At 54.1% G+C, this 22,459-nt stretch overlaps 1 protein-coding gene across 2 annotated transcripts; it reads left to right on the forward strand.

The window, feature by feature from the left end:
- The first annotated feature begins 24 nt into the window (after window positions 1-24).
- Window positions 25-19,634, forward strand: TNNT2 (troponin T2, cardiac type). 2 transcript variants are annotated; one of them, XM_037825064.1, is made up of 15 exons: window positions 25-253; window positions 4,505-4,556; window positions 5,644-5,654; window positions 5,760-5,774; window positions 10,025-10,102; window positions 11,005-11,040; window positions 11,854-11,887; window positions 13,337-13,397; window positions 13,701-13,817; window positions 14,742-14,819; window positions 15,385-15,495; window positions 16,738-16,847; window positions 17,342-17,432; window positions 18,848-18,888; window positions 19,224-19,633. In XM_037825064.1, the coding sequence occupies exons 2-15, from the start codon at window positions 4,519-4,521 to the stop codon at window positions 19,267-19,269; spliced, it is 867 nt and encodes a 288-aa protein (XP_037680992.1). In that variant the 5' UTR covers window positions 25-253; window positions 4,505-4,518; the 3' UTR covers window positions 19,270-19,633. The 2 variants fall into 2 exon arrangements, with proteins under 2 accessions (XP_037680992.1, XP_037680991.1); XM_037825063.1 differs by lacking the exons at window positions 25-253; window positions 4,505-4,556; window positions 5,644-5,654; window positions 5,760-5,774 and having other exon boundaries at window positions 9,713-10,102; window positions 19,224-19,634.
- Window positions 19,635-22,459: the final 2,825 nt, after the last annotated feature.

Here is a 22,459-nt window from a genome sequence, read left to right on the forward strand (position 1 = left end):
ATGGGCTTATATGGCGTGGGGTACATGTTCCTTTGGCCCTGTCCCTGACACCTGCCAAAATAGCAGCCAACACCCCCCACTCCCCGCCGCCACCCGCCTCCCCCTTGTGTCTCCTGCTGCACATTCCTCCCCCCACAGGGCTCGGCTGGCTCGTGCAGCCCCAGCCTGCCCGCCTGCTTAAAGCCCTCTCCATCCCTTGCCCTCACCCAGTCCCTGCCCAGGCTGAGCAGATTTCGGCAGCTCCTGTTCTGAGGTAGGTCTCGAACGTGTGGCCGTGGGGAAGGGGAGAGCTGGGAGTGAAGGAGGTGGGTGAGGGTCCTGGTGCCTGGCCCCCTTCCCCAGCCTGTTGGAGTCCACCCTGAGTGGGTATCAGAATTGATAGAGGTCCATGTTTCCATCTAGAGGAGGATATGGCATTTTGATGGGAAACATGGGCCCCACATTACAGAGGGTGATACTGGGATTGGATTCCCAGGCTAGGGCAGTGGAGTGGAAAGAACCCTGAGTTAGGAATTGGAGACTTGAGTTTGAGTCTTGGATCTGCAGGTCATATAATCTTGGGAAGCCATATTCCTTCCCTGGACCTCAGTGTCCTCATCTGTAGAATGGCCTGGATAATTGCTTGACCTCTACCAGCTCCAAATATTATGAAGCTCTGACCAACAGGACTTCCCCCAAAGAAGGGCCACCTAAACCTTTTCAGACAGGTCCTTCTTGTGCTCCAGAGAGCAGAATGAGGCTTGGGGTCAAATCAGTCCTTGTGGTCAAATTCTCATCTCCGTGAACTCAGGAATCGTCCTGGAAACATTGAGAAAGACCAAATGTCCAGAAGCAAGCAAGGACAGTTGGAGTGCATCTCCAAGCTGACACATGAACTTCATTTGACTTCCCTGACCCAGCTCTATTCCTTCCCCAGGGCTGAGGGACACTTGGAGGGGCTGGTGCAAGAAAGACCCTTGCTGGTGGATCCCTTCATTGGGTGCAAGCCCAGCTTGTTGGAATTAAAGGGTTAACCCTGATCCTAGTTCCCAGGTTCCCTGCAAGTGTGACTCTTGCCCCAACACACCCCATGGGAGAGGCCTAGCTCTGCACCTGGGAGTGGTAGAGACAGAGATTCTCTTGATTTTTCAGCCCCTCCTGGACAGGTTGAGGAAATATTTGGGGAGGGGGTTGCCTGGAGTGTAAGGAATTTCAAAGCACATTCCCCAGCCTAGTGCAGCTGGGAAGCCATCAGACCTCCCAAATTCCTCCTCTGACCCATGTCTGACAGGGCAAGCCCTCATGCTCTCTGGGCGCAAGAAGAATCTGGGAGGATCAGGTTGCCTGCTGCCCTCTCCCTCCCCCTTCCCACTCTCCCTTCTCTGTCCCCCAGCTCTCCTCCTGGGCCAACAGCTGCAGGCTTAGGAAGATTCCAGCTGAATGCCGAGGGATGGGATGGGATGGGACGGGGCCTGCAAAACTCAGAGACTGTTTCTGAGGGGTGGAACTTGAACACTTGTTCCCTAGATAGGTAAGTGAGGCCCAGAGAGGTTAAATGACTTGATAAGGCCACACAGCGAAAGCTGGGTTTCAAACCCAGATCTCTTGAGCCCAAGGTCAGTATTTTGTGCCCTCTATTGTTTTTGCTTTATGAGCACATACTGACCAGGAAAAGTGACCCTGATCTCTTGGCTGGGAGTGACTTAGGCTAGAAAGCAGCCTGTGGAAGCAGGTGGAGGTGTGATTACAGGTGGCCTTATGGATACAGGTGACCTAAGGCACTCTTATACTTTGTGCTGCCGAGTTTATGACTGTCACCCATCCTGGAGCCCCCAGCTCCGGCCGATTCCCTTTCCCCTTCATTGGGCACTGCCTTTGAGTGAGTGGCCTGGCTGTGTCCTCTCAGCTGAATGCCGCCCCCGACTCTTCCCTGGTCTGCATGCTATTTCAGGAGCTGGATGATGCTCCCAGGAATAAGAAGAGGGGTCCAAGATGCTTTTTTCTCCCCAGAGACCCAGCCCCATGCCCAGTGGTTCTGAGCCTGGGAGAGGGCAGAGCAAGAGAGGAGAGAGGCAGCTGGAGACCACTGACCCCAGGCTGGCCATACGCAATCTCCCTGAGAAAACTCTCCCTCCTCCCTAGAGTGACAGACTGCTCCCCTGAGGTTCAGGGCAACTCTCATCTGCCCCATGGCTTCCCACCCACCTTGGGGCCAGGGGGCTGTTCTCCTTGATCACTCTCATCCCAAGGACTCACTGGGGAACACACTGGGGTTTGAGTCTCTCTTCAGTAAACTGAGGCCTCTACCCCCCATCTTGATCCCTTCCACATGTGACATTGTATCTTCTCACCTGCCAAGGGGCCAAAAATTGGCTCCATCTGCCCAGAGTGCCATGGAAACAGTACTCCTCTCACCCTGTCCCCTGGCAAACGGAGGAGGGGAGGGGCTTGCATAGCTGCAGCTATGCATGTCCTGAATCCAACAGGACAGGACAAAATCAGAGCAGGTTCAAAAGAGCCATTTCAAGATTATGCTGGTTGCTGGGTCTGAGGAGGTCTGCATGCAGAGTGCAGCAACCCCCCTCAGAACCCCACAGCCTCAAAGGGGCTGCCAGTGGGGACATCACCCTCCATCCCCCAGAGCACCGGCTCTCATTAGGTGGTCCACAGACAGGTGCCTGCAGGCTGGTCTCGGCCACTGCAGAGGGATGTGCCCATCAGGGAGAAGTGGAGAGGGAGTAAGCAGTTGTTATCTGTCGTGCGGCCATCCTCACCCTGCAGCCTGGGTCAAGAGTAGGTGGCTGCAGTGCTGGCTGGACCCAGAGTGGGGCAAGAGGCAGGGGGCAAAGGAGATGCCTCGCTGAAGGGGTCACATCCATCATTCTGATCCTACTCCCTCCTCAGGCTGTGCCCACCCTCACATCACCTTGGCCCTTCTCTCCCAGCAACATCACGACATGGCAGAGCTGCCATGCTGCACACCTCCAGGGGTCGCCATTCACACTTCAACCAAGTGAAAAGCATGCCTGGAGCTGTGCTCGATTATGGTCTAGGTCAGTTGCATAATAGCCCTTCTCTGTGCCTGGCACTTGACACCAGCTCAAATCTCGACACCCCTTCCGGAAGAGCAAGATATCTGTATTTCACACACGAGGGAACTGAGGTGTAGGGAGGTCAAGTGACCTTTCCAAGGACATAGGCAAATGTGTGACAGAGTCAGCATTCCAGACGAGATTGGTCTCACGTCAGTGTTGCTCGTTCCATTTCTCCCTATGGCTTCTCCCTTCAATTACACTTGCACTTGCACTGTAAGACCTGACATTTGCCTAATGCCTTCCACTTTTCAAAAACCCATTTATGTCCATTTGCTCCTCATAAAGACCCCTGAGTACCAGGACTTGCCTACTTATCTCCATACTACAGGGGATGAAGTGAGGTTCAGAGATGTTAAAAAGGCTTGTCCAAACACACTCAGCAAGTTCACGGAAGAGGACGTTGAGTCTAGATCGTCCATTCCTATTGCAGTGAAGGGAGTACCTCAAAATGAGTTGCCCAGGGAAACATCTTTTAATTGAATTTTTTTGAGATAATTGTAGATTCACATGCTATTGTAAGAAATAACACAGATCCTGTGTACACTTTGTCCAGTTTCCACCAGTGGTGACATTTTTACAAAACTACAAGACAATGTCACACTGACATAATCCATGATCTTGTTGAGATTTCCCTAGTTTTAGTGTGCTCTGTCGTGTGGTTAAGCTTTAGACAGTGTTACTCTGTATAGGTTCACGTATGCATCACTGCAGTGAAGATGCTGAACAGTTTCCAAACTGACAAGAGGGATCCCTCTTGTCCTTTTATTACCACACCCACTTCCCACCCACCCTTCACACACACCCCCGTCCCTAATCCAAGACAACCACTAATCTGCTCTCCATTTCTATATTTTTGCCAATTCGTGGACGTTATATAAAGGGAATCCTTTTGGGATCGGCCTTTTCTGCTCAGCATAATTTCCTGGAGAGTCATTGAAATCGTTCTGTGTATCACCACTGTGTTCCTTTTTATTGCTGAGTAGTGCTCCGTGGTCTGCACACACCACTCACCCCTGGGAACTTTTTGCAGTAATGAACAGACCTTGTGGGGTGGGGATGGGGACGGTTGGGCAGGCTTTGTTCCCCGGCAGGCTTCGAGGACTGGAAAAGTTGAGAAACATTAGAAATATTATCTTGGGAGTTACTATGTTTTGAACCCCATCACTGATAACCAGAAAGCCTGGCTGTTGCGGGATTAGGAAGCAAACGAACATTCGCTGCCCGGCCTCCGGGTGCTGTGGAGGTCGCGGTCTCCTCTCCGCGGAGGAGGAAGCGCCTCGCTGCAGGTCACGCCGCGGCTCTGGGGCAGAGCGGATGCTCAGCCGGGCCTGTCCGCCCGCTCTCTGCACCGGGGCCAGGGCGCTTCTCAGAGAACCCAGGGAGACGGGCTTCCCCTCTCGGCCACACTGACAGCTCTCTCCTTTCTGCAGGGAGCGCCGAGACCATGTCGGACACGGAGGACGCGGTGGAAGAGTACGAGGAGTGAGTACCGGGAGCGTCCTGAGGGCGCCCCTCTTCCCTCCTCGCGCGCGCGCATCGGGAGCCCCCAGCTGGCCCCGCATCCTGGGTGGCAGTGGCGCCGCCTGTTTTCAGGACACTGAGGAGAGGCATATCCCCTTCATTCCCACGCCTGGGCCTCCGGGCTGCTGATCCCAGGCAGAACTCATGCTGGGGAACGTTAGAGGGTAAAGAGACTGAGTCTCCGGGGTCGATAGGGGCCACCAGCGGAAGATCTGAGAGCTTGGGTCCCCTGAGAACTGTGGGCCAGAGAGGTTCAGTGACTTTCCAGAGGCCACAGAGCTGTTCGTGCCCCCACAACACCCAACTGGAACTCTGTGGTCACCTGTCTTGAAATCCCCTCTCTCCTGGCTGTGCCCCACCCACAGTCCCTTCCTGGAGAGAAGCAGGGGTAGGGCCCAGTTGGTGAATCAAACAGCTATCCTTCTGGAGGGGAGTCGCCAGGGAACAGAGTTTCAGGCATGGCCCTCACAGAACTTACTTTCCTATTGGGATGTTAGGACATAACATGTCCAGAAGAAGTAGCAAGCTGGCCCGATGCGAAGATGGGGGGGCGGGTCATAGTGCAGGAACTCAGAGGGGAGAAAGGTTGGTGGGGGCTGAATTAGTCAGGGGAAAGCAGTGTGGAGAAGGCAGGTCTTACCTGTTTAGGATTCAGAGAGAGAGAGAAGAGAGAGGGAAGGGCTTTCTAGAAAGGGATACAGCCTAGGAAAGGGCTCAGAGGTGAGATAAGAATAAGTAAGTGGGCAGGGCGCTGCAGAGACCAAGCTGGCTGAAGCAGAAGTTTGCTGAGGACAGTGGGAGTTAGCATGGAGGAGAGACGGGTGGGCCGGGGTAGCAGGTGCCCTTCCAGGGTGTGCAGAGCAGTGCAAAGTCCATCAGGTGATGAGGGAAATAAAAAATGGGATAATCTTTGGGGAGAAGCCAGTGTGCATGTATACATTTGCATACGTGTGTATGTGAGTGTGTACAGGTGTGTTGCATGAGTGTGCATGTGTGTGTACGTACCTGTGTGTATATGCTATTGACAGCTTCTTTTTTTCCATTGCAGGGAGCAGGAAGGTAAGTGCACACATGTGTACACATTTGGATCGAGACAGTGTGGTTTGAAACTGACCCACCTCTTTTTCTCTCCTCTCTTGCTGCCTGGCCTTCTCCACTGAGCAGAAGAGGCTGTGGAAGGTACGTACCTTGGGCAGGCGGAGGGCCAGAAAGGAGGAATCTTGGGAAACAGCTGGTCTGTCTCTGCCTCTTACAACTGAGAAAATATCCCTGCGGCTCCTAAATGGAAAGTGGTCGTAACCTTGGTCCCTCAGGACTGGAGGCAAAATGTTTAAACCTGTCTCTTCTGTCTGCCATTTTGTTCAAGCAGAATCACCACTTTTTCCAGTTAATTGATTTTGCTTTTTATCAAACTTTTTTTTTTTTTAAATCATGGAAAGTGTTAAATGCATGTAAAAGTAGCAGGAATAGAATAATGAACCTCCATGTACCCATCACCCACCTTCAATAATCATCAATTTATGGCCAATCTTCATCTGTGCTCCATCTCCCCACAGTGATTTTAGAGCTTTCAAAATAATTCCCAGATATCCTATAATCTCATGCTTAAATATTTCAGGATTTATCTCTAAAAGATAAGCACTATTTAAAAAAACATAACTACGATTGCAGCATCACACCTAAAAGCATTCAACTCAATAATTTTTCAAACGAGATTATAAATATATGAAAGTGCTTAGTTATCTGAAACATTTCAAATAGGCATGAAGAGTCTATTCCATTATTATTATTATTATCATCTTGCAAAAGACCCATTTTGACCCTCAGTTCCTTGTTGCTTCTACTCTTTGATCTGTGAAAACTTTTATCTCTTCAGCTTTGTGTCCCATATCTCACTGAAAGAACATCCTAAACTTTTCTTCTTTCCGAGTGAGTGAAACATGGAAGTACCCAAAGGCCTCACCCAGCCCCCAAATGGCCCAAGATGGCCTTCAGGTACTTCAGGCTTCCGTTCCCTGGAAAGGTTCGACCCTGCCCCTAGGGCTCAGCAAATTCTGAAAAATACTTCACTCCAGCAGGTAGTGTGTGGACATTAGAAGGAGGGCCTCCGTGAAGGTGCAGGGACAAAGTGGAGGGGCTGGTAGCTGGCCCCTCTGTTGCTCCCTGTGCCTTTTCAGGAAAATGAGGAGCCTCCTGCATGTTTAGGACTGTTTCAAGGGTGTCTGACCAAAGAGAAGTTGCAGGTGAAACCGAAAGTGGCTACAGCAGTCACTTTTGGTTGAACATCAAACACTTCAGAAGCTGCTTGAAATACCTTTTCTGAATAAGAGATAAAGTTGGCTCCCACTTCTGCTGTGTTCCCTGTACAGATTTGTGATATTGCAGGTCTTTTGCTTTGGGAGATTTGCTGGCTCATAACAACAGGTCTTGGGTGGTGGAATTTGAGACATGGACCTCTGGATTTGGGACCAAGCTGCCTGCTCCACGTAGTAGGATTTGGCTGTGAATTAACAAAATAATTCTATACTGCGATGGAAGCATCTGCCTTTCCTGCAATTAATCACCTAAACGCTCTCCCACATGCTACGTATCTAGCTATAAATGGCTAAAAGGGAACAAGTTCTAGATGGAGTTCCAGTGAGCCTATAAGGGTGGACAGTCTCAAGAATGTTCCTTTTCTTCTAGGAGAGAAATATTACAAATTTCTATAATCTCTTTCTTTGGGCAGCCATTTGTATCTAGAACACAGCCCAGTCTGTTTCCATTACATTATGATACTGGGCTTTCCTTAGATGGGGTCACTCCCTTCCTGGCAGATGCCCCTGGTGCCAGGCTGTCCAGCAGAGCTCTCAGAAGTATGACTGATGGAAACTGGAGATATTCTGTGGGATATCTGAGAGGCTCAGTCAGGACAGGAACATGGGAGAGGTGTGATGGGAGCCTACTGCTGCCCACTCTTTGCTCTTTGGAGGCCTTTGTCTTAGTGAGCAGGAAGCTGAGGCTGTGTAGTACACAGGCAGGGACAGGAGCTGCCAGTTACCACCTGCTGAATGCTTCTCATGTGCCAGGCTCATGCTAGCTGCTCTGTGCCTTCTGGAGCATTCAGTCAATGGGTGAGGAATGAGCATAATTATTTCCATTTTTCTGATGAGGCACCCGAAGCTCAGGGACGTTACTGAGAGAAGTGAGTTGCCCAACGTTGCTAGAAAGTGGTGGATTAGGCATTCAAAGTCAGGCCTAACTCCACAGCGACCCTCTTTAAAACCGTTGCACTGTCCTGCAGCTCTTGTCCTGGTCCTTTTGCTCCAAGACTAACCTGTCTCGCTTCTTCCCTTTGTTGCTGCCACTCCCTGAACCTCAGAAGAGGAAGACTGGAGAGAGGATGAAGATGGTAGTACAGCTTTTATTTTTCTTGTGCTTTCCACTGCCTGCTGTCTGAGAGCCAGCGTGCCGGTCGCGGGGCCTTGCTCTGGGGGAAGTGGAGGGCTGGTGTGGAGTGGGTCAATCATTTCCTCCCCAGGTTCAGATGGTAATTCAGGACCCCAGAGCTCGGCTTTTCCTCTCCTTCAGGGCCACTGGTTCCTCCTTCCTCATCCCTGATCTTTCCCCTGGGCTGGGTGGGGGGAAGGGACCAGGCCAGCTTATCTCCTGACTGGCCTCAAGTGTGGCCACAGAAGGTGACTCATGCCTGGAATGAGTAGCCTGCTCTGCCCCCACTGCACATACCAGTAACCTGTGCCTGGGCCTCCCTTTGAACTTGCCAGCACCCAGGCAGGGTGGCCAGGAGGTGAGGGGCCTGGGGACATAGTCATCTGAAGAGCAGCAAGAACTGGAAATAGCTAGCCAGAGCAGAGGGGACACGATGACAGCCTTCTAATGTGTGCGGGCTGCTAAGGGGTGATGGGGGATTGGACTTGTTCCCAATCCCCAGGGCTAGGATAGGTCCAGGGGATGACATTTCAGGGAGACAGATTTGGGTTTAATTTTCAGAAGAATGATGCCTCAAGATCCAGTGAGTGGCCTTGGGAGTCAGTGAGCTCCCAGTGATTAGAATGTTCAAGCAGATGTGTGACCACTGGATGGGGGTGAGGTGTACTGTGCAGAGAATTGAAACATCAGATGGTGGGCAGAGGTTTTAAAAGGTGGCCTACATGTGGATCCCGTGACTGGCCATGTCCTTGCTGCCAGGTCTCTACTCTCGTCCCTTCTGGAAGAGTCTTCTTTGAGATAAAGCTCTTGCAGGGATCAAAGAGGTGCCATCTCCAGGCCTCAGAGAGGACTCAGACCTAGGAGAGGACTCATGTGGCCTTAAGGCGTGATGGCCTCTGTCTCCACCCTGAGTCTTTTTCTTGTCACCACTTGCCAGCCAGCCACTCAACGAGCATTTACCAAGCACTTCCTCCAGGCCGGGCCCTGTGCCTGGTGTTGTCCTCTCTGTGTCATCTGTCTCTCTACTCCAAGCTCCTGACTGAGGTGGGGTCCACACTCTGGCAAGCAAGAGGATGAAAATAGAAAGATCCTGCCAACTCTCCAGATAGTACAGATATCTCAGTGTTGACCATCTCATCCCTCCACCCATTCTTGCTGTTTTGGTTTCTTTGGATATGGATGAAGAGTCTCTAGATTTGGGGAGTCACTGGGTCCAGGACAGGGCCTTTCTCGACTTCACACCTCCATCAGGACACATTCAGTGGTGCCAGATCACTGGGTGGAATTTCTGGGGTGGAAAGTTGGGGATTGGGGTGGGGTTATATTGCCAAAGAGGCCGTTGGGGAAAGGGGGCTAATCAGGGCAGAAGGAACCAGCAGACCCTTGCTGGGCTTGCCCCTCATCTGATGCTGCCTACAGCACCCACCACCCCCTAACTCACTCCTACCCCAGACTTCTGGCTCCCCAGGGGCCTCCACTCTTGGAAAGGCCCAGTTCCTATTCCCAAACTCCCAGAGAGGACAGTTTAGATCAAGAGGACTCTTCATGAACCCAATCACACCCTTCTATTGTGGTTCACCAGGGGTTGGCAACCACCCCCCCCCCCCTTTTTTGGTAAAAAGATAGAGAAAATATTATAGGCTTTCTGGATCACATGTCTCTGTCACAACTACTCAACTCTGCTGTTGTAGCATGAAAGCAGCCATAGACAATACATAAACCAAAGAATGTGGCTGTGTTCCAATAAAACTTTATTCATGGAAAGAGGCTGAGGGCCAGATTTGACCCTTAAGCTGTAATGTTCTGACCTCTAGTTTCAACCAAGATCTGAACATCCCTCTGTTATTTACATCAGTCACCCCCAAATTCATCTGGAACCTGGATGTTGTGGACCCCCAGCCTGACCCCTTTTTCCCCTGTCTGGTCTCTGTTCTGGGTTCTGCCTGAGAGCCCAAGAAGGAGGCACCTGGTTGTTCATGGTATCTGGTTCATTTCTCCAGAGCAGGAGGAGGCAGCCGCAGAGGAGGTGGAAGGTGAGGCTGAGGCTGAGGATGAGACTGAGGAGCCCAAGGCAGAAGGTAAGGTTTGGGAGTACGGGCATCAGGGGCTTTGTCGTGAGGCTTAGGGGTGTTCTGGTTTGCTAATGCTGCCATTATGCAAAACACCAGAAATTGATTGGCTTTTATAAAGGGGGTTTATTTGGTTACGAAGCCATAGTTTTAAGGCCATAAAATGTCCAAGGTAAGGCATCAACTGTAGGGTACATTCACTGAAGAACACCGCTGGTGTCTGGAAAACCTCTGCTAGCTGGGAAGGCACGTGGCTGGTGTCTGCTTGCTCCTAGGTTGCATTACAAAATGGCATTCTCCAAAATGTCTCTCTAAGCTGCAGCAGCAAGCTCCTTCTGTCTGACCTCTTATAGGGCTGCAGTAAACTAATCAACACCCATGCTGAATGGGTGGAGCCACACCTCCATGGAAATAATCTAATGAAAGGTATTACCCACAGTTGGGTAGGTCACATCTCCATGGAAACAACCTAATCCAGATTCCAACCTAATCAACAGTAATATGTCTGCCCCCACAAGATTGCATTAAAGAACATGGCGTTTTGAGGGACATAATACATCTAAACTGGCACAGGGAGATGGTGAGAGCTCCCAAAGTCATTCCTATGGGAGTAAGAATCCCCCCCTCAAACATGGTCTTCCCCCTTTGGTTCTGCTTCTCTTGTCTCCAAGACCCCCTCAGGGCTGGGATTCAACAGTCCAGTGTTCAATCAATGAACATTTACTGAGTGCTTGTTTTGTGTCAGGCTGAGTCTTGGACCCAGGGGCATGTGTGTGAATAAAATATGCTCCCAGACTCCATAAACCAGCACTTTGGTTAGGACCCATCTGTGGAGAAGGCTTTTGGTGGTTAGGCTTGAGCCCAGAACAAGAGCCTTTACTGATTTCTCATTTTTTTGTTTGTTTGTTTAGAAGATGAACAAGAAGAGGAGGCTAAAGAGGCTGAAGGTAAGAGCTGTTGACCATTGGGGGAGGGGTTTCAGGTTGCAAGGAAATCCTTACAGTAGCTTTGGGGGAGACTGTCCACAGGGATCATTCCAGTAAGGTGGGGTGGGAACAGGTGAAGGGGCTCCTGGGAGAGGAAAGGACTTGGTGGCAGCTGCATGCATTGGATGATGGGCTCCACACCTCTGTCCCTCCACATCCCAGAGGAGCTGCTTTGATGGTGCTCAGTGGAAGAGTGCTAGATGGTCCACGTGAATTATTGGTTCAGGATTGTGGTACTGCAGCCTTGGCCAGGGTTCTAGAGGGTCCCAATCATACCTCCTGAGTGAAGGGACAGCTGGCTCAGGTTTGGAGTCATGCCAATCAGCTTCCTTGCCCCATGGTCACTAGGAAGTCCAGGGAGCAACCAAGAAGGCAAAGACTTGGGAGGGGAGTCTGGCACCAGAGCCCTAAAGGACCTTTCCACAGGAACCCTCATTGTGAGGCTTGAGAAAAGCAGAGCTGCCTCACCCAGAACTGGTAAACGAGAGAAAGCTCTAAGTTCCACATTGAGAGTGTGAGCAACCTGCCAGGACTTAGCTGTCCTCCTGAAGCATCCCACTGGGAGCTACATTGAGAGATGGAGTGTGGGGTTTGCAGCCCCTACTGCCTCAATTCTTATTGAATCTCCTGGAAAACTATGGAACCCCAGAGCTGGAAGGGGCTCACTGTGCAGTTGGGGAAACAGAGACCCATAGGTATCCAGCTCCTCTGGGGCAGAGCTGGGGCCAGAACCAGGACCTTCTGACTCTTGAGTGTGGCTTCTCTCCCCTCCAGATGGTCCAGTGGAGGAGTCCAAACCCAAGCCCAGGTGAGTGTGAGATGCAGCCGGTCCATTTACAGAGGGGGAAACACAGGCAATGCCAGAAGAAACAGTGCTTGTGAGGGCAGCCAGCAGGTTGACTGGGCAAGGCTGCCTCTTCTTTTTGTTCTTTTCATAATGTCATGAGTGTAAAGACTTGGGCCATGCTTAGCAGTAGTGTGGCGAGTTACCTCCCTGTTGCTCAGACTTCCAGATGCTCATGCAGAACTTGGGGCACCAAGATAGACAGTGCAGTACCCTTTTTACCATTTCCCTGGGGGCTCTGATGTGGTGGAACTGGAGCTAGAAGGGATGAGTCCAAAATGCTTAGTTGGAGGGGACGTTTGGCCCAAAGCAGCAGGGTGAAGCCCTGAGGCTGATGGGAAGGGGACAGGGTGCATTGTGGGGCAATGGGCATAGGCTGGAGGTGTGGCTGGCACCAACCACCAAGTACTGCTACATAGGCTGTGTCCTGCACAGCCTGAGGGGCTGAGTGGGGGCTGAAACCCACCCCACACTCCACTATCACCCACGTGCCCTGGCACAGACTGGTGCACAGAGGCACTGTGTGAATCGTGGTGGCCATGGGCAGACTCCCTTTCCTACCCCCGCAAGTTGTTGCCACTGAGGTGGGACCTGGGGAAGAGGAAAGCAAATTTGGGGGAGCCAAGCAATGAAACCATGCCAGTCCTGGTGTGGTGGTTTCAGACAGTCACAGGCGGTGGGGACGGCGAAACGATTTGGCACCACACACATGAGAAACGGCTCTGGAGGTGGCCATGTTGGATTGGGAGCATTTCCTTTTCCGCCTTGCTAAACCCACCAGTAGATGGCGACTCAGCGCGCTCACAGGCTTCTTGCATCTACAGTCTTTGAAAACAAAGACAATCCCAACTGGAGCCAGTTGTCCAGCACCTTCCCCTTCCTGGCCACTTGTCCGTACACTGCAGCATCTCCTTTCAGCCTCCCTCTGGCCCTGCACAGAACTGAGGGCAGTTGGGGAAACTGAGGACCAGGGATCTGCCTGGGCCTGGCGTCACGCAGAAAGTATGTGCTGGGGCTGAGATGAAGCCATAGAACTCCTGGATTCTTGGGGAGATTCTTCAGAGCCAACTACAGGAGTTTGGAGTCAGACAAACCTGTCATCTTGTCATGGCTTCTCTGCTCCCTGCTTGCATGGCTTTGAGCAAGTCACTCTACCTCTCTGAGTCTCTGTCTTCTCAGTGATACTGACCTTCCATGTACGTCGTGAAGCTAGAACAAAATGATATAAGTGAAAGGGCTCTGTGTCCTCTAGGTTGCTGAGCTCTTGTTACTGATGCCAGTGTCATTACTTTTGTTGTGGGTGGCTGGGGCAGGGGACGCTGAGAAGAGGGGCCCTGCCTGCCTGGGCACCCGCTGTCCCTCGGGCCCTTTGGGGATTCTTGCTCACTGATTCCCTATTCCTCTCCTTAACAGGCCCTTCATGCCCAACTTGGTGCCACCCAAGATCCCCGATGGAGAGAGAGTGGACTTTGATGTGAGTGGTGGTTGCAGGGAGAGCAGGCCTGGGCTGGGGCTGTCACAGGGCCCCCAAGTAGGGCGAGAGAAACCTTGTGGGCTGTAGAACTGGGAGCCGGGACAGGCTGGGAGCCAGGCTCAACAGTGTCCTGGATTCAGATCACAGTTACCAAGGCCCAGGCCTGGCCAGAGGCCTTTTGGATTGAATGCGGGAGGGGGAGGGGGAGGGGGCTTTGAAGGAGGGGGGTATCTGGCCCACCCATCATGTCTCTCCCCTGGACTTGAGTGGGGCAGCCTCTGACCCCCAGTGGTCCACCCACAGGACATCCACCGGAAGCGCATGGAGAAGGACCTGAATGAGCTGCAGACACTGATAGAGGCTCACTTTGAGAACAGGAAGAAGGAAGAGGAGGAACTCATCTCACTCAAAGACAGGATTGTGGGTGTCAAGTCCCCCATGGCAGTGCTCCCCAAGGGGCCCACCCTGCCCCCCACCCCCTTGCCTTAGGCCCCATGTCCTCCAGGCAGCCTTCCCTGGTGCCTCTACCCCCCGCCAGTTGGGCTGTCCATCAGAGCCTTTGGAGGCTCTCTTGCTGCGTGGTTCATGTTCTGCCTGCACTGGGGTTCTTGGGTACCTACCATCTCTCCCCACCCCCAGACTGGATGCACCTCGATGGCAGGAGCTGAGTCTGGTTCATCTCTGGCCCCCTCATGGGGCCCAACCTAGGTCCTGGCTGTGGAATGACTCATCACAATGCCTGTCAACCCATCCCAGTCCCCTGCTCCTTCCCATTGACACAGCTACCTATACAGATGAAAGGAAGATGGGTCTGAGCTATCAAATCCCAAATCATTCCGCTGGGAACTTTCTTTTGATTCCATTTTTTTCCTCCACCAAACTTGTCTTTCTAAAGACGCACTGCTCTGTCTGGCAGCTGAGGATTTGGCTATCTTTGAGCACAGAGCAGCTGCCAGGGCTGGGGCAGGGACAGCCCTTGTGGGAGATGGAGAAGCCTGACATTTTTCAAATTGTCGAAGACAATCCCCACGATGAGTAATGGACACTGGGGCCCACCGCACTGCCCCATTGCCGGCCATCCTTATTTAACCAGGGCCCTCTTCCATGCTGGCTCCCCTGTCCAGTGGGCTGCCTCTGCCTGCCGGGAGTTGCTGAGAGCACAAGTCCTTGAGGATGGGGCTTGGCCGTACCTCACAGTGTGGACAGCCACCGCCCCGAGACTCCTGCAAGGGAACCTTCCTGGTGGGCTCCTCGGTGCCCCTCCCCCAGCTGGGCCCTGCACCTTTGATGATGACACCTCCCCCGTCTGCATACGCTGGGCAGGTTTTGCCTCTTCCCCCACAGGAGAAACGGCGAGCTGAGCGGGCCGAGCAGCAGCGCATCCGCAATGAGCGGGAGAAGGAGCGTCAGACCCGTCTGGCTGTGAGTGAGCCCCAGCCCCATGGGGTCGCCCAGCATGCTTGGGGCAGCTCCCACCAGGCCCATGGGGACCCCTGCAGCTCTCCAGGCCCTTCCCTACTCATAGATATTGATTCAATCAAGAGACAACAAGCACTTGCTCAGCACAGAGCATTGTCCTGGCTCTGACAATGACCAGTGAACAAGACAGACGATGAACTTGGAATTTTAAAAGATTCTCCAGTCTCAGCCCTTTCCCAGCATGAGCTACCTGGGTGCTGAAGGTCCCACAGCCCTCTTTCTATCTGCTGCTGGAGGCCCCTCCCAAGCGATAGGCCTTCCCCAGCATGAGGGGATGATGGGAGCTCACAGTCAGGAATCAGAACCTCATGCATTGATTCTTTCCTTCAACAAACATGTCTTGTGCAAATCCTGTGTGCCAGGCTATGAGTTGGAGGTACCCTTGGGAAGCTCCTTGCCCAGGGTAGAGAAAGTTCAGCTCACCCATAAAGATCACCAGCTTCAGCCCAGAATCAGAGTTTACCCCCAACCCCAATTTGCTCTCTTCTTCCACCTTCCCACGAAACAGGAGGAGAGGGCCCGGCGAGAGGAGGAGGAGAACAGGAGGAAGGCTGAGGATGAGGCCCGGAAAAAGAAGGCTTTGTCCAACATGATGCATTTTGGAGGATACATCCAGAAGGTAGGCAGGGGAGCAGCACTGATCACCGGAAGGTTCCGGCGTGTCCCCAAGGAGTGAGGTGTCCAAACTGGTGGGCAGACTTTAGGTTGGATCCAGGAGGAACTTCCCAGCTGCTGTGGGTAGGAGGCTGAAGCCCCCTGGGCTGACACCCAGCCCGACTGGGGCTTTTACTGGGAGGGCCTGCTAAGGTAGGGGCTACAGACAGAGGCCAGAGCACCCCTGGCTCCAGGGTGCCCAGGAGTCCCTGAGATGAATGGGGAAAGCTGGAAGAAACTTCTGCCTAGAGACAGAGCTCAGGTTGGAGACCCAGCTCTGCCACTTACAGCCATGTGGCCTGATGCAACCTCTCCCAGCCTCGGTTTCCTCATCTGTAAAATGGGATTAATGTTTCCTGCCCTGCCTGTGTTGAGAAGACCAAGTGAGCTAACATGGAATGCACCTACATGCTACACAAATGTGAGGTGGCATTTATCCCTGGAAACTTATCCTCAATTCCTAATGTTTGTGCCCCACTCCTACCAGATACTCTCAGGGGTGGAAGAGTATGTAAAAACTGATTTTCTCTGTGGAATAGAGGCTTCAGAACATTTCCTTAGATTTCCAAAATCCCCTGCTCAGAACTAGGCCAGCCACCTGCCTCTGCTCCCACGGTGACCACCCCAGCCAGGTTTGGCTTGGTGCTGCTATAAAAAGTCTCTCCCCTAACCCCCAGACTGACATCCTAATAAACAAGTCTGCCTACAGTGAGAGTCTGAATCACCTTCTCCTTCTCCCCCCTGTCTCTCTTTGCCTTTGTCTTCTGCCTCATGCCCTGCCCTTTTTCTGTGTGTCTGTCTGGTCTCTGTCTTTCTCTCTGGGTCTTTCTCTCATGGTTTCCTGGCTTTGCAGGCCCAGGTGGGTACCAAAACTTCAACCCTGCTTCCTCCTGGTGGTTCTGGGGAGCTCCCCGGGAGGGAAGGGCACCTGCTGGAGGGGAGGGGCATGGAGCCTGGGCTCGGTGGGGAGGTGGCAGCCTGGGGAGAGATGGAAGAGACTGGAGAGGCCAAGGGGCAAGGGGCCCCATCCCCCAGTGTCTCTAGGGAACCCAGGAAGTTGTGCACTTGGGATTTTGCAGGAATAAGAGGGTAAAAAACTGGTCCTTCTGTAGGCCTCACCCCACACCCCACTGGATTTTGGGAGGCCTGGCAGTAGGGGTGGGGGGTGGGCTCCAGCTGATGCCTTGTTAATTCACACCCCCTCCAGACGGAGCGGAAGAGTGGGAAGAGGCAGACGGAGCGGGAAAAGAAGAAGAAGATTCTGGCTGAAAGGAGGAAGGTGCTGGCCATCGACCACCTGAATGAAGATCAGCTGAGGTGGGGGCCGGGGGTGGGGTGGGGAGGTCTTCGGGGCATTGGAAGGGTCCACCCTGTCAGGGCAGAGGGCATGTTCTCACTGAGTGCCACCAGGGGGCGCCATCGCCTCACACATGTTGCCAGGGCACATTGGATGGGGCCAGAGCTGGGTGGGCCCAGGTCAGGCGGGCTCCTGTCTGCGCTTTGTTGATGAAAGAGGATTCCCCCCTCTCTGAGCTTCAACGCACCCTCTTGTACAGTGGAGCCTTCTGGGATTCTCCCCCTTCCTCCCTGTCCCCAGAACTTTTCCCTGGTGTTGGTTCCTAAGTGCTGGGCACTGCCAACCCTATCCCAGGTGGGGCCAGGCCAGTAGGGTGGGCTGGGGGATCCTTGGCAGACCCCGAGGTGGGAAGGAGGGCTGGGATCCCTGGGGGCTGGTCAGGATCAGAGGGAAGGCTGGTGAGGTCCCTTCCTTATCCCCACCTCCCACCCCATCCCCACGCTGGCCTGTGCAGGGATAAGGCCAAGGAACTGTGGCAGAGCATCTACAACCTGGAGGGGGAGAAGTTTGACCTGCAGGAGAAGATCAAGCAGCAGAAATACGAAGTGAGCCCGCCCTGCTCCTCCTCCCGTGTCCCTGAGCCGGGCTTTCCGGCTCCTCCTGGTCTGATTGGGGTCGCACGTGACTGCAGCCGGCCAGGCCCCTTTCCATGTCTCCCTTATCCATCAAGCCCACACCTGCCCTGCCTGCCTCCCCCCCACAGTGTTCAGTGCCCACCATGTGACCATTGCTCGCTGGAGGTGGCTGAGGGTTTGCTGGGGCTGAGCAGAATCACTTTCCTGGGGCTCCAGCCCCAGGGGTCTCCCTCCCTCCCATCCTGACATCCTGGAAAGCCTCCAGGCAGCAGCTCAGAGGCTGAGTGGGCTGGAGGACCCAGATGTGCATAGCCAGGCACCCCGTGGAGAGGGTGCCGCCCAAGAGGCAGCCCCTTGCCTTCTCGTCCCCTATGTTGAGGCCTGGTGTGGCCTCAAGCCCACAGCCTTGCGGGGTCCCAGGAGCACTAATTGGGGTTCCAGGCGTACAGAAGCCAGGCAGGAGGGTGGCTTAGCCAACAGGGTCCTGTACCCTTTCAGACTTGGACGCCCTGCTGGGGCCTCTCTGCCTGACTGCAGGAGGAGTGGGTCTTCCCTCCCCTGTAGGGGCCACTTTGCTGCCCTTCCCTGAGCACAGCTCAGGCTCCCATGGCCACAGGGTGCCTGCCACCCCCACCCAATGAGAGAAGCAGAAATGCATGGTGATGGGCTCTGCCACTTGCTAGCCGTGTGACCTGGGGCTAGTTACTTTTCCGTGCCTCCATTTCCTTCCCTAGATAACAAGGATAACACTAGGATCTACATCAATGGGTCACTGTGTGGGTTACAGAGTTACTAGTAATGCTACCACGAATAGCTAACTCACATGTTCCAGGCACTGTTCTGAGCTCTTTGCTTGTAATAACTTATTAATCCGTCACAGCAGTCTGGTGGGTTAACCTTTGGGAAAGTGCCTAGGACAGGGCCTGGGACCACCAAGTGGGGATGCTGCACCTCAAGGGGTAAAGCTTCGGGGATGGGGTGAACATGGGGCAGGAGTGCCCAAGAGAGTGGGCTCATGCTGGAGCTGTTAGGGGATTTCCTGGGGCTCTGGCCACCACACAATGGCCCAGCCTTGCACATCCTCAGCTCCCGGAAAGCCCTCCTTATGAGATCCTCATCCTGAACCTGTGGTGGCCTTGGGACCCCATGGTGAGATGCCACTGAGGCAGCCAGGAAGCCTCTCCTTGTCTTCTGCCTCCAGCAACCTCTTGACGGCTGACTCCTATGGCATTGGAGCTCTGCTCCTTCCACCTCCTCCTCCCTGCCTCCTCCTCCCCGTCCTCCGCTGCTGGGCTGAGCCCCTTCACCCCCATCCCCAGGCCACCTGGGAACCTGTGCTGAGCGAGCTCCACTCTTGCTCTTTGTCCTTCCCACTTTCTTTGCAGATCAATGTTCTCCGAAACAGGATCAATGATAACCAGAAAGTGTAAGTGTCTGAGGTGCATCCCTTCCTTGCCCACCCCCTGCCTCCTCCTTCCCTCCCTTCCTCTGTGGCTCTGGGCTCCCACCTCTTCCTCCTCTCCCTTCAGCTCACAGGCTTCTTCCTCAGTTCCCTCAGGATGCTCCCTCTTCCTCTCCCCTTGGAATGGGGTGTGGGGTCAGAGAGGGCTCGCTCTGGCCTCTGGCTGCTGCCTCTCCTGCCCCTAGAGGCAGCTCCGGGCTGCTCCTCGTGACCCTCAGCAGCCCCCACCCACCTCCTCCTCCTGGAGACCTGCTGCCCTGCCCTGTGCTCCCCCTGAGCGGGCCCTGCTTCCCCTGCAGCTCCAAGACCCGCGGGAAGACCAAAGTCGCCGGGCGCTGGAAGTAGAGGTAGCAGCCTTCTCAGGGGCCGAGCCTCCTCCACTGAAGATCTGCTCCTCACTCGCACCCCTGCCTCTGCACGCCCCTTAGCTCCCCACTCCACCCCCCCCCCCCACCGGGGACATGAGGTGGATTCTGTCCGGAAACTGGAAGCCAGCCAAGCTGGACGCCGCCACTCACGCCTGGCCCCCACATGCCCACACCTACACCAGAATAAAAAGCCACCACACACCAAATGGCATCTCTGTCACTTCCCTTTCTGAGGGAGAGGGTCTGAAGGGAGACCCCAGTCTCCCAGGGCATCAGGGTGGACAGGAGAGACTCAACACAGGGCCCTGGTCTCTGCAAAACTTTGCAGAGCTCTCTCCATCTGGTTCCAACCACCTGCCCCTGGCACTCCCGGAGGCCCGGGCCGCCAGCCAGGAGAGGGCGGACAGCCTAGGGAATGCACGAGAAAGCTGCTTGGCGCCCAGGAGGGAGGCTGGCGCGAGCAGCCGAGAGGGCTTGTGACTGCAGCTGCTGAGTCACCAAGAGCAGTGCGGCGGGAAAAAGCACTACCGAGTGGGGACAGAGTGTTTCTGCGTGAGTCACTCATGGGGAACAATGGAGGCCTCTTTGTATACCATTCCTGTTCTCTTTCTCCTCCAGGCCAGGCCACTAAGAATCAGGTGTCAGAGAGGGGCAGGCTGCCCTTTTGGAAAGAAGGAGAGCCGGTTTCTTCGGGCAGATTTTCAGGTCTAGGCTAGTCTGGGCACTTTGTTTGTCCCTCTTTCCCATGATCTGTAAGTTCTCTAGAGCTTGAACTACTAAGCAGGGACCACAGGGTCCTCGGGCTGAAGAGGACAACCTGGTGGCATTGATTGCAGTCAAGAAAGAGTGTGGGGTGAGAGAGCACCTAAGCCAGCAGCTCTCTAGAGGAAAGCCCTGAGTAGGTCTGCTCTCTTCCACCCCGTGCCTTCGCTCAGGCCTTCTCCCAACTCTCCATTTGTCGTGCACTAAAAAGAGCTCAGGCAAAGCAAAGTAACTTCTCCCACCTCTGAGCCCCCTGACCCTATTATAACTGCTCTCTGGAGACACCACACTGTTAGAGGTATCTGTTCCTATGGGGTTCCTCCCTGTACTCTCTTGGCTTGGATGCACCCAGTAAGCTGTCCTGGAAGAAACAACACAGACCTACTTACCCTGTGCTGGGTGTTAGAATAGATGCTGATGACCCAGAGATGAAATGGACATGGTCCTTGGGTAACTGGGAGGTGTTCACCCTGGGGTCCTGGCCTCATTTCCTGCTCATTCATTCATTAAAAAAGTATCCCCCCAAGCACCAAGCAAATCCTAGGTACTGGGCTGGGGACAGAGGCTGCAGTGATTTAAATGGGCACATCCCTGCCCTCGTGAAGCTCCCAGTCCAGTGGGAGAGAGAGACAACAAGCGGGAGACTTCAGCTCAGTGTGACAGCAGGGAGGGCATAGCGGGCTAGAGAGGCACGGACAGGGGTCACCCAGCCAGCCTTGGCAGACAAGAGGGCTCTCAAGGGAACGGTGTCTATGCTGAGTTCTAGAAAGCAAGGCAGAGAAAGCCCAGGAGAAGGGGGCAGGGTGGAAGAGGGAACAGTGTGTATGGAGTCTTGGAAGCAAGAGCCGGTGCGGTGTGCTTGAAAGCTGCAGTTACTAACAGAATCCCAAGCATCTTCTGGTGGGGAACAAGAAGGTCCCTCTGTAAGTGCCCAGGAACAGGCAGGGGGGCAGGGGCCAGGGCCTCAGTCCCCACGCTTCCATCTGTAGCTCAACCCCAAGCGAGGGCTCTTACCATTTTCTCTGGGAGGTCCACCACCAGCTCCTGGGCACCAGTCTAGCCTCACTGTCCCCAGTTTGCTAGGCAGGTCAGCTGAGTCCATGCCCTTCACCCATGGTGCCAGTCCCTCTCCCCAGAGTGGGGCACTGCAGCCCCACCCTCACCTGCCACCTTGGGGAGCAGGTCAGCCCAGAGAGAGAGAGACAGAGAGACAGAGAGAGAGAGAACTGGGGCACCAGACTCTCCAACCATCATAAAGTCCTCATGGGTGGGTGGGTGGGGTCTTCTTGGAGATTCAAGAGGGAGTGGTTGCATAGCCTTGGATCCTGTCCCCTCCTGCTCCTTCTCTCTCAGCAGGGTCCTTATGTTCATATAAGGTTCTATTAGATGTGTTCTCTCTTTTAAAAAAATACCCTGAGGTGGACACACAGGGCAGCTCTTGCCATCTTACCCCATGCCTCTCCCGAATCAGGTCCCACTTAGTCTCTTTTGTCCTAAGGGCACCTGGTATCCAGGGATGATCTTTTGAGTGCCCAAGACCCTGTGCCCATGCAGGCTCTACCTGGTCCAGTTCCCCATCCCAACAACTTCAGAGGAACACCACAGGTTAACCCAAGTGCTAACCAGTCAGAAGACAGGCAGATGCCTGCTTGTGTGGAGCATTTGTCTATAAGGGTGAGCCTGTCCCACCCATCAAGGAAGTAGCGAGTGAGAGCCAGGGTGCCAGGGGCACGCCACGCCCTCAGCCCAAGGCAGGGAGGACGTCCAAGTCCAGCAGGCCAGGGCGAGAACTTCAGGCCCAGCAGAAATGCACATACATGGACTCACCTGTGCCGAGCACATGCATGACCCCTCCCCACTTCATCCACAACTTCCCTCGCTCTTGTGCTTGCCACGTGGCAGGTGCTAAACCAGACACTGAAGGTGCAGGGATGGCCAGAGCTGACTAGGGACCTCCTAGATTGTTCCGTGGGGCTGCAGCAGGCGACTTGTACCCACCCTGACCCCTGCTGTACCCACCATCCCCTGCCCACACCAGGCACTGCCCCTTCCACCTCCCGGGGTTCCATCTTGCCCAGCTTTGGACTATGCCTTGTGAATCTCTCAGGCAGCATTCCATGTGCACCCGTATGTGCAGGGAAAAAGGGTGAGAGAGGTGTAGACCCTTTTCCAGCCCAGGCAGCAAGGCCTGGAAGGGAAGTAGATGATGAAGATAACAGCTGCAGGGCCTCTGTCCCCGTGCTCATCCATGTCATTTCACAAACCAAACTGCAGTATAGGAAGTGGGAAGTCAGGTACACCAAAGTGGGGTCCGGGCAGGCCCTTCTTGGTGCATGGGGCTTTATGGAGCCCTCAGAGGCCTCTCTTCCGTCTGGGTTCCAGGACCAGGCCCTCTCCCAGAGCAG

This window comes from Choloepus didactylus, chromosome 2, assembly GCF_015220235.1.
Source record: "Choloepus didactylus isolate mChoDid1 chromosome 2, mChoDid1.pri, whole genome shotgun sequence".
NCBI classification, from domain to species: domain Eukaryota; kingdom Metazoa; phylum Chordata; class Mammalia; order Pilosa; family Megalonychidae; genus Choloepus; species Choloepus didactylus.